Source organism: Cyanistes caeruleus, chromosome 2 (genome assembly GCF_971803275.1).
Source record: "Cyanistes caeruleus chromosome 2, bCyaCae1.hap1.1, whole genome shotgun sequence".
Lineage (NCBI taxonomy): Eukaryota > Metazoa > Chordata > Aves > Passeriformes > Paridae > Cyanistes > Cyanistes caeruleus.
Window position 1 is genome coordinate 67509197 of NC_141702.1, and position 14833 is coordinate 67524029.

The window sequence follows — 14833 nt, forward strand, 5'->3', positions numbered from 1 at the left end:
CAAGGTTGTGTATCAACCATTTTCAGAAAGAAAGTGAATTTGTCTTTATGAATAAAGCAAGGCACAAGTGAGTTGTTTCCCTTTTCCTCCCAGGGTCCTCTTCATGGCCTGTCACTAAATTCTTGTGAAACTTTTATTTATGTTTGTTATGGCTTTTATTTCACCTACATATGTTATATGAATTGGTACATGCAGAATATATTATTTTAATTAGTTCATGGAGCTGATTGATTAATAACTTGCTGTTCTTACCTGAAAAGCATGACAGGAGCACAGAAAATTACTTGCACTTGCAGCCCTTCCTTACATCATTTGAGAGAGACTTCTCTGAGCTGAAAATGCAGCACAGTAACTTTGTATAATACCTTAGACATATGTGAATAATAATGTGTGACTTCAGGGAAGTGAAGGTTTGCAGAGTACCAGTGACACTGGCTAATGTTTCTGCAGTTGAGCAGTTCAGCAGTGAGCAGCCTTGCTTCTGACACTGTCCTGAAAAATAATGATACAAATTTTACTATTAGTAATAGAAGCATAAAATCACCGCTTAAAACCTTACAGTGATTACAAAGATTACCAGATTCCTCACAAAATCTAAAATGAGGACTGAAGGAACTTCAGAAGCAAAAATTTGAAGTGTTTGGTCATTTGAGGTTGTATGACTGAGCAATAGCCATTTATCTGGTGGGCAAAAGTGAAATCAGGTGCAGAGAAACAGGTTGTAGGGGCTGTATGTGCTGTGGGGAGAACGCCTCACCAGGGGCCAGTGGGCTTAAACTGGATATGCTGGTTCATGTCCAGGGCATTAGCTGGGTGTCAACAACCAGTTCTGACCAGAAATGGTCAAAAACTAATGTAACCCCTGGGAATATGCATTTTTGGCATGGATGCCTGATTTTTCCTGTATGTGTGTTGAGCTCTGAAGTACAGTGTTTGCTTCAGGCACTCCTAAAGATTGCTCTGAGACCAACCAAAAGGCTGGAAAGCGTCTTTGGATAGAGGTGGTAGGCGTGCAATCATTTAAGCAAGCCAAGAAAAAATTTAAAGATTTTGGTTGTAGATGGTAAGTATTTACTTCAGGACTAATGCTCTTCTAATCTAGCAAGAAAAGATATAAAAAGGTCTGGTGGCTGGAGCTGGACACATGCACAGGATGAAAAGGCATTTCATCAGGGAAATACTTAGCTACTGGTGTGGATTGCAAGAGGTTATTGTGGCTTTTCTACCATTAGCAATTTTTAAATCGAGAATAGATGTTGTTGGGGTTTTTTTTTTAATCTAAAAGATTTACTCAAGTTTAAACTGGATCAAATTCAAGGATGTTCTGTGTCCTAAATTATGTGGTTAAGTGACCACACAGTGACTCCTGGTTTTATAATCTGAAAATCCTTTTGCTCTGACAAATAGGGCCGGAGGAGCTTTTGCTGTGATTGGTGACTTGGATTCATGGATGCGCACTGTGTTTACTGGGGTCACCTCTCTTCCTGCTGAACCAGCTCAGCGCTCACCATCCAGGCTGCAGAACTGCACTAAGCAGACCTGTCCTGCCTAGCCCAGGGATGCTCCTTTTTCACTTATTTCTCTCCTCCCAGGCTGGAACCTCACATTCCTTTTTCCGAGGAGCCAGGAGCCACCTTGACCCGGGGAACTTCTGTAGCGCTTTGAGAGTAACCATTCACAAAGACCTCACAGCTCTGAACTACAGCACGCACAAAGAACACCTTTTTTCTAACAACTACAAAATGCTGCAGTAAGCTTTGCTCCAATGAAACCTCTGTTAGTGGTAGAGCTTATAAAGCTACCAAGTGGAGCTTGGTATGTTAGTGACCAAGGATTTGACTATCAGATAATTGCGATTATATGTTCTTTCCAGAACAACTTGCATTATTTAAGAAGAAAAATAAACTCCAATCAAGCTGGTCAGAGGTTTTGAAATATTCAGATGCAGAGCTCCAACCTTTAGCCACTGGGGTACAGTGCAAAGTGCTGCTAAGCAGGCAATAGGCTCAGGATTTATTGCAGTGACTGAACTTACGAATACAGAAAGTTCACAGAAAAGCCTGCTTTTGTGAACTTTCAACCAGCATTTGCAAACTAAGAACCCATAGATGATTATATAATAAATGGATGCATATCTGTCCAGACATTTAATAAAGATACTATGTGAGAAGCATGTAACAAGTCATTTTCCTCTGCAGTAACAATATATTTTTTCTATTGTATACAGGACAGTCACAATAGCAGTTTAAATCTTTTAAAGCTTTTATGTTCAGAAGATGATATTTTGACAATAATTATACCCAAAATACAGGTATTAGAATGGGAATTTTCAGTTCAGATGAGACTAAGATTTGGTAATGACTGAATTCTCTTTAACTGTTATTGATATATATGCACCATTTAAATAAGGCCTTGATACTAAGAAGTAAACTGAACTGTGCAGTATGATCCAGTACAACCTGTTTTTATAAGTGCTCTTTATACCCTGGAAGACATGGGGATGGTGATACTACTGATTTTCAAAGGCCAGATAACCTGTCACTCTGGTCATGGTGTGTGCTTGGCCTGGGAAGGAGAGCCCTGTTTGGGCACAGCTGCCATGTACCCTTACAACTGCCTGCTCCCTGTGCGTGCTCTCTCTGGCTCCCCTGCAAAGTACTGACCCAGTGCACATGAGTTACACCTACACCAGCACAAAAATGCTGATCTTCATTTCCTGGTTGCTCCCAGAGGCATGAACACAAGCTCCAGCCCCGGGTTGACCCTTACTACCCTATTGCCAGCACAGCCAGGTCTGGAAGTCTGGTAAGATGAGTTGAAAGTATTGTTTCTTCCACATGCACTCATGTTCCTGTTGCAACTCAAATATATTAAAGAAGTTTTCTCTCTCTAAATGTATCTTTACATGTCTGCATTTCAGATTTATGCTGTTGCAAATCCACTTTACATTTTGCATTATACCAAATGCGTACTTTAACTGTTGATATTTGGGCTCGACTTGAGCAGGAGGGAAGTGAGGAGAGGGAAGAGACTAAAATGACTTGTGAGTGTATTAGTAGGATTTCTAAGCTTGGGTTTAGGTCTGCTGAATCTTTGGCAACACAATTTCTGTCTCAGAACTGGAGTGGTGGGTGCCAATCAAGACTGGGCTGTTCCCAGGACGGGAGCCCTTTCTGTCCCACTGGCACTAACTGCACCTGGAGCATGAGGTCTGCTGTTCTGTAAGCCCAAGTCTGCTCTCTGACATCTTTTTTACATCTTTTCACTAAAGCACACACAGGGAAAATGCTTCTTTTGAGTCTAGCTACTTCATTCTGAGAGGATGCAAAGATTCCTGTTCTTCTTGCAGCCAAAGGATTCTCAAAGCCTTGCATTTTTGGAAGAGGTAAGTGGCGGAGGAGATGGATCTGCAAAGGTAAGAAAGACCATTCCTCAGAGCTAGAAATTACGGCGCAACTCTTGTTAAGTTCCCAAGCTCCAACTCTATGGATTACAGTGGAGAACCTCTGCCACACTAAGTGCTGCTTTACTGCTGCTATCTGTATCAGGCAAGGACATTCTTCAGTACTCCCAAGATACCACTCACCAAAGATACCACTCCAATGGATGCTATTAGAATAGCAGAAGGTGAAGCCAGATGATGAAAAACACATTTGTCAAGAGTTTGGTGTGACAGACATCCATTCTTGAGCTGTCATGTGCTGTAGTATCTGTTTTACATTCCTACACAGGGTTTTGTAACAGTGAGAGGAAGTGGTCAATCCTTTCAAATTTGAGAGAGCCGTGCTGGCACTGATTTCTGTGGCTGCAGTCATGTGTCAAGAGATTATTTGTGCTGGCACAGTGAGTTCAATACATGTCTACATTCTTGATACTTGAATCTCAAAAACTTCACTAGAAGAGATGCCAGTAAGCTGTTATTTTCTCTAAGTACCAGTTCTCCATAGATGTAATCATAGTAACAGCCGTCGCATTTGTGCTAACACTGGCCAGCAAGGGTTGAAATCTTGGCCCTGTTGAAATCTTTGGTAAGGACTTGGCTGAGAAGTGTAAATAGGTTTCCACACAAAAAAATAAAAGTATGGAAGCAAAAGACAGAAGTCTGTGTAATAACAGTGAAATGGTTTTGATTTTCAACATCCTGGATGTCAATGTTCTTACTCTATAAAAAGTTCAGATTTGTTTGTGCTGCAAGGAACCCTCCCAACAAAAGTTCACTCCTCATTTCCATATCTACCTCCAAACTAGATATCCTGTCAGGACTGTGTTTTAATCCAGATGGTGGCAGAACTACAGCCCAGCTAGACACCTAACAGCTCTGTGAGGGGTGATGGGGCAAGCCATATGCCAGTTGAATTCCTTCTGGTGAATACAAGGATTTTGTTCGTGTTCTTAAAAGATGATGATGCCCCAGAAGGTATCCAGCCTTTGGATAGAAAGTTTCATCTTTGAAAAGGTGATGTAACAAGTGCCCTGTGCTAATCAAAACAAGTTTGTTCCTTGGTTTTAACTGATTTTGGAAGCCAGCTCTGTAAAACAAATACCTGTGGCACCAAATATCTAAACCATGAAAAACACTGTGCAGCATCAGGTCCTCGACCTATAAGCCACAGGAAATTCCAGACTAAATGTTCCTAAAATTTGTGTTGATCATGCCTCATTTTTTTGATGACCATAGGAATCACTATTAGCATGTCACAGAAGGATTCAGAAATGCTGCCAAAAATTAAAGGTCAAGAGAGATTTTTCCTTTCTAGGCTCTTTACCTATTTCCCTTCAGAATTAGCTTTTATTCATTTATGATGCTGCTTTATTTTAGTTGCTCTTCGCCGATTTGCCCAAAAACGTGGGCAGCGTGAGCAGCGGAGCAACAGCAGATGGCAGCACCAAGCTGCTGGATCGGGGCTCTCAGTGAACACAAGGGGAAAACAAGGGGGAAAACACGAACTGAGATGATCAAAAGCTTCTGAGTTTGTTTGCTTTCAGATCTTCTTTTCTCTCCTTCCATTGGATTTATTTCATTTTATTCCGATTTTTCTACTCACTGTTTGAAAAATAAAGAGAAGAAGAACAGCAGATGAGGAAACTTGCTATGCCAGGTCATCCCGTATTGATTTAGTAGAAGATGGCAAGACCTGATGTGACCTGCTGAATAGATGACATGAGGTTATGGCCTAGCCTACCAGCACTTCACGTCCTATTAAACACTCCACAGGGGCAACATCTGGAGGGTTAAACAGCTGCTGGGTAATGCAATTTTAAATACCACTTCATCAAAGTTATAGACTCCACAGGACCCTCTTGGGATCTGTAAACTGATGTGTTCCAGGCTTTGTGTGCTGCAGCCCTTTTGTGTAACACATTAAGGAGACCCTGATAGCTCTCACTTTAGCAGAATGATAGAAATGAGGTTTGCAAATTCATCTACAGAACGCTTTGCTGAGCCTGGGATCAAACACATGCCCTTTATGGGTTTTCTCCTCTTTTTTTCTTCCTCAAAGCCTGATACTTTGTGTAGCCAAAATTACTGTAAGCTAAAGAAAAGATATAAGAAGGATAGATTTACTCTTGAGTCTATTTTAACAGCAATGTATGAGCTTCCAAAGGAGATCTCATCCACGCTTTCTGTTCTCCAGGGCAGTTACTGAGGAGGGAGCAAATCTTCTGTCTGCTCAACATAACCAGCCTAGCTTTCAATCGGACTAACAAAAGGATTCCTCAGGCCCCTACCAGACCTGGCTCCTCTCCTGCATTCTTTAAATACAATCCCTTAGCTCCAGCAACACAAATCATAAAGGAAATTCAGTCTCCAATTTGGTCGACCATGGAGGCTGGTGCCACCATGCAGCTGCAAATCAACATACCTGACAGTAGAATGGCATGCAATTTTCCAGAATAACTCCTTCCACTGTTTCAGAGCTGCTAAGCAACAATTAAGAGAAGTTCCATTAAATAATTAATTACTCACGTTAGTCACATTGAATAATTAATCACTTTGAGAGAGGACAGCCCAATAACTTTTTCTATTGTCTGCTAATGCAACATTTGCTTTTTGATTCAGAATCCAGTGAAACCCTTAGCAAACACATATCCCTGCTTCTGGGCAGGCAGAATTTGATAGCTGTTGCTGATTGAACTTTGTCACTAGCAGGAACATACAGAAGGACACTTGGTAACTCCTTTCCAGGGAGAAAAACATCGGGTAAAACTTGCAGCCAGCATGAGCCAGCATCCTTTGGCCAAAGTCAATGGAAAGTCTTCAGTTCTTTCCGAGCAAGTATCTGCCCCTGGTGTTGTCCTTACTTGGAGCTCCTTCTCTCTGCTTTACTGCAATCATTTCAGATTAAAGGCAGAGGAAAATTCCTCAATTACCTACCATAGTTTCTGTTCAGAATTTCTGGGTAATTTTCTTTGTGATGCCTTTTAAAGAGGGATGTAGTCATAGAGGAGCAGGGGGAGTTATGAATCTGGCAGTAGCCACCACTACCATTTTATTTTTGTTATTGGGTACTTATAAACTTTGGGGAGTTACAGAGAGACCAGAGAAATGGCTTGTTTCATCTCTTTCTCTACTGAACTATACAGAACAATCTTCAGCTACCATAATGTCAACAACAGCACAGCCTGAATTGTGTCCAAAGTGCTGCTGTAGCCTCATTTGACATCCTCCATGCCATTCTTGCACAAAGTATTTATATCAGGCAGTACTACCCATGGACGATTCTATTAGGTAGCTATTCTTTGGAAATTGTCACATTTTTGAATACACACACATGAAAGCTGCCCTCTTCTCACAAAACTAATTTGTGGCCTATGCTTTAAAAACAGTATCTATTAAGACTGCAGGCATATGAGCTACTGCAATTTACTTACTGAAATTATTTTCCCTCACTCATTATTGCTGAGGACACCACGGCTGCCCTCCATCTGTGGAGAGGTCTTCATAAGAAAATGGGGAGCAGTAGGGAAACAGCATGGATTCTCCAAAGAATGCCTTAGTTTATTTATTTATTTCAAATGTCTTTCATGTCTTGGCTTTGTGCATCTTTTCCAAGAAGCAAATGCTTCACAGATGGAAAGAAGCAATTTTCAGTTGTAAAAATTCTAAACAGTTCAGGTGAAATGAAAAACAGAGCTTCCTGGAGACACGCCAGCTTTTTCTTTTTATTCTTTTTTTTTTTTTTTTTTTGCCACAGCCTCACTTTGATTGTAAAAATAGTCACCCACCTCCAGACTTTATAGCATGAGAAATGCCCTTCCTGGGGTCTAGCCATGCCTGAGGTATCACTGCAGATCGATCAGAAAGGAAGGCTCCTATTTCCACATAGACTTTACACATCTGCTCTGATTTTCTGCAGGGTGGATCCTCAGTAACCCTGCTGCAAAAATTGAATCATATAAACCAAGCTTATACTGGCATAGCTCCTCTTCTGGAGGGAGCTGTGCTACATTGTCATCAGGAAAAGGTCTAATTTGTCCTCTGATACTCTGTTTTCTGTCAATTCATAAGGTTAGGTAGTGAAATTAGGGAAAAAGATCACAGTCGATTGGTGAGAAAGAGTAATGAGCTTATTTTCGGATTCCTCCTGCTGATAAAACCTTTAAGGATTTATGGCAGATCAAATTAGCAGGAGCTTTAGTAGATACCCTCATAACCTTTGGATATCACACACTGCCTGTGAGGCAGTAAAATCTACTGCACACTCCCCATGGGGAGCTTAACTCATCCTCCATGACATCTGCCTTGGAGCCAGACACCCCAGGCAGACACCTACACATCCTTGGCCTCCCACGTGTACACTGAAGCACAGCAGTGGACAGAACAGTATCTGCCTGTCACTGCTGGTGTCCATGGGAATGGAGCTGGAGCAATCCCCACATGGGCAGGCACCTCCAGTGAGCAGAACAAGCACAGGGCACTGGAGCAGCTTCTGGGCACTGGGGAGGGTGGGTCTGGTTCCCTGGGCTCTAAATAGTTTGGGACCCTCAGCATCAGAGACTAAGAAAAGTAGAGAAAGTGGCCTGTAATTATTAGCTGCTGCCACGTCTTGGGGAGTGCAGGTCTGGCACACACTAATGCCGAAAGCTCGGCCACCGGCGCCCTTTGGATATTGCAGTGGATTTTGCAACGCACATTTGACAAGCATGTCGTGCGAGGGCCTGCAGGAAGAGAGTGAAACACGCAGCAGTGGGTGCTGAATCAGGGTCTGAGTGTGCAATCCAAGGTTATTTGCTATAAAGTCTAGGACATTCCCTTAAAAATGTTGGGTTGTGCAGGAAATGTCTGGTTACTTGTGTAACTGTTTGCAAGATATACAAACTCATCAGGCTCTGACTCCTAAGTCTTATGACAATAATGCATTTTCTTCCAGACATGTTCAGTTGCATATCTGATACACATATTGCTCAGCCAAAATGACTTGTTAGTGATTTATTTGGAATATCTAGCCTTTACCATATGACATCACCTCCTCAACTTGATGAAAAAAAGGTTTAGACTGAATTCTTCCCATTAAAAATAATGGGGCAATGGTTTCTTGATGCCAATATTTACTGATATCAAAGCAAAATATTGTCTTAGTTATTTGTCTTAATTTAGCCCAAACAGTACACAAAGCACAGTGTACAAAAACAATATGTTCCTTCTTCTAAACCAGATCATCACTTGCTAATTGCTATATGATTTTAATGAAAACAGAGGCATGATTCAGTTATGCTTCATAAAAATTATCTCACTATATTTGTTCCTTTTCTTACCCTGATTGATAGAGAGACCATGTAAAATGACTTTCTATATCTGCCTTCACAGAGAACCTCAGAAAGATTGCTTTTAAATTGTCCATTGCACAAAATACAGGAGAGCGAGACTCAGATCCTTTGCTAAGTAATGTAAGGAGCAGTTACATTATGTATATGTAACTGTATATACACAGGTAGTAAAATATGTGTGTGTTTGTATGTGTGTGTACATTTTGCACAGACCATTCAATGTATCTAAATCCAGTATAAAACCCAGCCTAGCACTAGGGCAACTTCATGTGAGAGCTGATGTGCTCATGGATAATCCTTTGCTTCTGAGCATGGACCTGGAGGCAGACAGAGATGTGCACTACCTTCCTGACACTTTTATTCTGTGTAGAAACTCACATGGAAGCCCAAGTGTTGCAAGTGCAGAGAAAGCATCAGAGAAAAATAATTTCAAGCAATGAAATGCTTGAACAGCACACCAGAAAAAGAAGACTTGAGCCCAGGTTTTTAACTGAGGACTCTAGGACACATTTGATGATGAATGAAACTGCCCCTTCTCTGTTACCTTTCCATTGCTTAAGAAACCTTTATCAGAAGTTACAAATGCATTTTTCTCACACCTCTCTACCACAATACCCCTCATTTACAGTCATTCAGCAGATCTTTGCTTCCATCTACATTGGGAAATTTCCTCTCCTGCCTCCTCTTGAGCAGCTCCCGTGCCAGGCTCCTGCACCACAGAGGGTGTGGTGCAATGGGAACCATGTTCTGTCAGTGGTGAGCACATCAAAACCCATTAATTGATGACTCCTGGAATTCAGGGACTATAAACAAGCCCAAACCCTGCCACACACATCCAAAACTAGCTTTTAGCCATAGCTCACACACTGCTGCTTCAGTGGGGAAAGAGGAGGGAGGATTTCTGCCTGGTTGCCACTAGATGGAGCGAAGCCAAAACTGTAGATTTTATTAGTCTCGTGATGGAAACACGTCCTTTCCCTATACAGGTTTGGGTTTTTCTGTTGTTTGGGTTTTTTTCCTAAGTAAGTCGATTAAGCTGAGAACCAAGCCTGTCTGGTTCTGGAGTGAGGGAGCCCTGTTAATGTTAGTGTGCTGCTCTGATTTGTAACTTGGGTTCAAGCAAAGGATTGATGACAGGTGGGCTTTCCAAGTTGTATACTGGAAAACAAGTCAAATTCTTTAAAGAGTGATCCTTTCTTCATCTTCCAGCACCCGATTCAGATGAGTAAATAAGGAGTTTCAGCTATGGAGAAAGTCCTTGTGCTGTGACTACACAGGCACACAGGTTCTATCTTTAGGTTTCTAAGGCAGATCATTAATATCTGGCAGTGCCAACAACCTTCAAAGAGGTTAGTCCATCTTCCCTTTTTCTCTTTCACTCTGTTAGCCCAGCTTTTGCACTTGTCCTTGCGTGCATCTAAACTCCTGTCCTCTGCTCAACTAATTACTTGCTCACAACGCATGGGGAAATCACAGGTATTTCTTCTTGGCGTGCAGTATATTATCAATCATGTTCTCACAGCACAGCTGGTACTCCCTGATGCGCTCATCATTGCTCTACTCCATCTAGGGGGGTTTGGTTATTGTTTTAAGTGGCAGGTGACAATAACCAGTTATGGTTTCTGAAAATCTAGTACACAAGAAGCGTACTTTGAAAAGTGCAGCACAGTTTGTATGGTGAGCATACCTACATAAAGTTCATTACACTGTTGTTTTTTTTTAATTATACCAAATCTGCATATGCCTGAAACCATTGAAATCCCCAAATGTCCAAGGGTGTTTTAGGAACTGTTTTGCTTACTGAGTAGAATAGGACTAGAGTTGGAAGGGACCTACAATGATCCTCTAGTCCATCAGCCGTACCAAGGGCTGACCAAGTTTGATACATGCTGAAGGCATTGTCCAAATGCCTCCTAAGCACTGAAAGGGCTTGGGTGTTGAACACTTCTCTATGAAGCCTATTCCAGTGTTTGACCACCCTCTCAGTATCTACTAAACTCCTAAGAACATTTATTTCCTGCTACATTGTATTTGGCAAGAAAGTAAGCAATTGTTTCATACTCTTCCTTCCATCTGAATTATAAACTGGTTTTTTACCCTTATTCCTTCCGAAGCAGGAAACATTGCTACTTTACAAATTTTGAAGACCTTCTGTTAAGCAAATGAAAACCTTGCAGATCTCTGCTACTGCTAATATTCTTCCAGATGAGGCTGCTTGGATGTTACTTCTTTTCTACCAAATGAGGCTCCTTTTTACAGAACTCAGTCATTAAATGATTTAAGGCAATAGCTGCTCAGAAATCCAAATGAATCTCATCAAGAGCCTTTTAAAAGAAAATTTTGTTGAGGAATGTTTCTGCTTGAAGAATAATCTTGTATTTTCTCCAGGAAGTTTTGAACAGATTCAGAAAAAAAATTAGAAACTTTGAAACATTAATGTTTCTACTTTAAATATTCTGTTACAGTACTTTTCATATTTTTTTTAAGAAAGCAACAAAATTACTAATTATAACACAACAAGAGATTATAAATATAGATATTATTAATTGATTGGTGTTTTGACTCTAAACATAATTTTGTTTGAGATTTTGAAACTGATCAGTGGAAATTATAGGATAACAAAAAAAGTTGACATTTCAATGTAGAGTGCATCAATTTTAAACAAAACCACTGTCTGAAAGACTCTTTCAACCTCTTTTAAAGAGTTCCCCATGTCAAAGGCTTACCTCCCCATGTTGTGCATGCACACTTTCAAGTCTGCCAGAGTTTAATAATGAGGGACAGATTGTGAGATCTCAGTTGTGCAAGAAAAACTGATTTTTTTTCCATTCCAAGACTGCAATTGAAGTGGATCAGGGCAAGAGCCAGACATTCTCATCATGGACAGGAGAGGAAGAGTGGGCAGGAATGCAGATGATAAAGAGACAAGGAAATGCATTAGCAGTCCAAGCTTATTGCTTTTGGGACTTCCAGGGGGAAAGGGAAACTGAGGCCATCTGGGCTGCCTCCAGCCAGGATTATGACAACTTCCCACATCCCAGCTCTTCCTTCAACAAAGCAGTGGAAACATCCAGTTTAGCCCTCAGTCACAAGCAGTCTGATTTCTTACCAAAGGCGTGACTTTCTAAGCAAAGTTTTCTTACCAACACTAAGATGCACAGAGCTGTCATATCATGACTTCCCAATTAGGCGTGTGGCAAGGCTATCCCATGTACTACAGGATGTTTTGATGCAAAAAATAAAGGGTTCATTGACCCTTCTTCAATAATAATTTTCTGATTATCTCCCTCTTCCTTGAAAACCCTCCTGTAGTACTGGCTCAGTATCATACCATGCCAACATCAGGTACATCAACAGCTCTTGAAATTAGCATAGGCTTTCTTTCAGGGCTCTCACACATCTAACTGTTCCTCATCCTATTTTCTTCACAATAGCTGGCACAAGTGCATTAAGAATATGCTACAAAGAAGTTTATGATTATTTGTTGCTTTGATTAAACACTGACTGTAGCCATTTTGGGGATATCTACAACTACCTAACGTCAGTTTCTTAAAAATCACATCAAATACAAAAGATTTTGTGAGTTTTTTTGATACTCAATGGAGAGAAAGAAGCATGTTTATAGGGCAAGTAATTTCTTCTGATACCATATGTGAGACTATGGTACCAATAACTCAAGAGGTATCTTTTTCCTTCTGCCAGTCAAAAAAGGGGACCTAGTTGACTAACTAAAAGCAGATAATTAATACTTTAGAAGGTAAAATTGTGTCAGACGAATCCCAACAACTATGTTGTAACTTTATCTTGCAGTGAAAAATGGAGGTTTGGCAAGCAATAAGCTCTATATTGGAATATAGCTATGCATATGCTAATGCATATGTATTTAAATACTAATGAATCTATCCAAACCCCATTAAAGCACAACTATATTATTCTAATAATATTCTAGTATGGCTATTCTTTGCACCAACTGCGCTCTTTCCTTTTTCACCTACCTTTCTATCTCTTCATAGTCTGGAAGAGATCACTGCCTGAATACTCGGTATGTGGTCATAGTTTTTTAACTTACTGAAGAACACCTTATTGAAGAAACATCTCATTCTCTTCATTGCATACTGTTTGGCAATATTCTCTAGTGCAAAAAAAGGTTTTAAAATTAGATTGCTTCCTGTTACTCATCTTGTAAGTCTCAAGTCTCTGTGTAGTTTTGCAGCAGTGAAATACCATTTCACTCTAATGCTGTAGAGAAAATTGCCTCCTTCGCCATTGTTCAGGCAGGACCACCAAGCAAAGGGGAGAAGGGATCCTGCTGGGGGCTGCACTGAGGTCAGAGAAGGGGAAAGTGGGCGGCTGCAGCTCCTGTGCACACAGTGTTTATTCCCAATGTGTTTGTGCCTGGGAGCACAGGAGCCACAGCCTGCACCCAGGACAGACACAGCTCTGGCAGCGTGTCCTTGCCATTCAAACCTGGTATTCAGCCAGCCAAGTGCTAGGCCTGTCCTTAGTCATGAGGGAAAATTATGCCAGTGAAAGCAATTCTTTTTGATATGGAAAAACGTCAGAAGGGGCTTGGATAAGATTAGAAAAACAATTTCCTTTGCTGACCAAACACAAGTTTTAAGCCAGGTCACCAAAGGTGAAATGTCACTACACCAAGTTATGTAGTTTTGACTTCCCAGTTAATCCTTATTTCAAGGTAATGAAACTTAACTGTCAGCTGGAATACCGTGTCCAGCCCCAGTATCTACACCTTCAAAAGGATTTTGAAAAATTGGAAAGCATTCAGGAAACCACTTCAGGAATGCTTTGAGAACTCTTTAATCCAGCAGACAAAGGCATAACAAGATCCAGTATCAGAAAGCTGTGTTTTGAAATATTCAGATTAAAGTAAAGGTTATAAGAATTACATAAGCAGGGAGGGACTTATTAAATTATCCATCACTGAAAATTTTGAATCTAGAGTGGTTTATCTCATTAAAAAGATCATTCTTTGCTTAGCTAGAAGTATGGATTTGAGTTGAGAATTTCAAGATTTTTAAGATTCCTCTTGGATCTTGATAAGCAGTAAATCAATGTGAAGTAAGGTACTTACTTTCAAGCATTATGTCTCATGTCTTCTCTATTTGAGCATGCCCTTTAAAGTTGGTACAATAGTCGCATACCCAAAGGAAAACCCAAGCCTAGCTTTAGATAAACTTCCATCATTGGTTATTTTAAACTGTGGTCTTTGATTCTTATATACAAAAAAAAAAAAAGCATTGTGGTGGTTTTTTGTTTGTTTAGGGTTTTTTGTTTGTTTGTGTTTGTGTGCGTATCTGTGTGTGTGTGGTAGAGATGTGAGTTATGATCCAATCTTAGACACATGTTCAAAGTGCTGGGGAAGAGATCATGCTGCAAAGAACAGCTATAGATAACAATTTGCTCTCGGACTCTTTCTTTCCATACTTACTCCAAGTTCACTTGCAAATCATAGACTCATCAGATTTGATCAGTATTTAGAGGCACTCAGATATATCTTACAAAAAGAATTTACTTCAGACCATTCATATTTTCTATATTTGACATTCTTACTGCAGTGGTTACCTGGTATTGTTTATGTTACCTGAGTGGATGAGTGGCCTAACACATCAAGCACAAATACTTGTACATGTGTGCTATCCACAAACGTTTCCTTGAGTAAAATTTCATTACTTAATCGGAATATGAAAATGTGCATAAGCAAAACTGAAATTATTTGAGGTCCTTAAAATATTCTCTGAGTTCTTTGCACCAGTGCACCCGTGCAAAGAACCTTTTTCAGAGGAAAGTGGACTGATACATCAGAGACTTGTGATGTCCCCTTCTCTTTTACACATAATTTTTCTAGGTGCTATGCTGCACCTTTTACCTATTGCTTCTCCATGTCTTTGTATGTAACTTTCTAATTGTCAAATACTTCTGTCACCAGAGCTTTCTCACACTTTTCCTTATGTCTTTTTTCTTCCCATCCTGACTACTCAATTCCAGATGATTCCATTCCCACGGGCCCTTGATTTAGAAAAGTATGAAAATTAGGAGGCATATG

The 14833-nt window shown here is 40.4% G+C and overlaps 1 protein-coding gene across 5 annotated transcripts in view; it reads left to right on the forward strand.

The window, feature by feature from the left end:
• Window positions 1-2894, forward strand: part of RGS7 (regulator of G protein signaling 7) — a 258091-nt gene extending 255197 nt beyond the window's left edge. For 4 of the 5 annotated variants that reach the window (XM_086877669.1, XM_086877668.1, XM_086877672.1 and 1 more), the window contains one exon: window positions 1593-2894. In XM_086877669.1, coding sequence (XP_086733795.1) covers window positions 1593-1754 — 162 coding nt within the window. In that variant the 3' untranslated portion in view covers window positions 1755-2894. Of the gene's footprint in view, window positions 1-1407 lie in introns of all 5 variants that reach the window. The other variant, XM_086877683.1, reaches the window with a different exon arrangement.
• Window positions 2895-14833: the final 11939 nt, after the last annotated feature.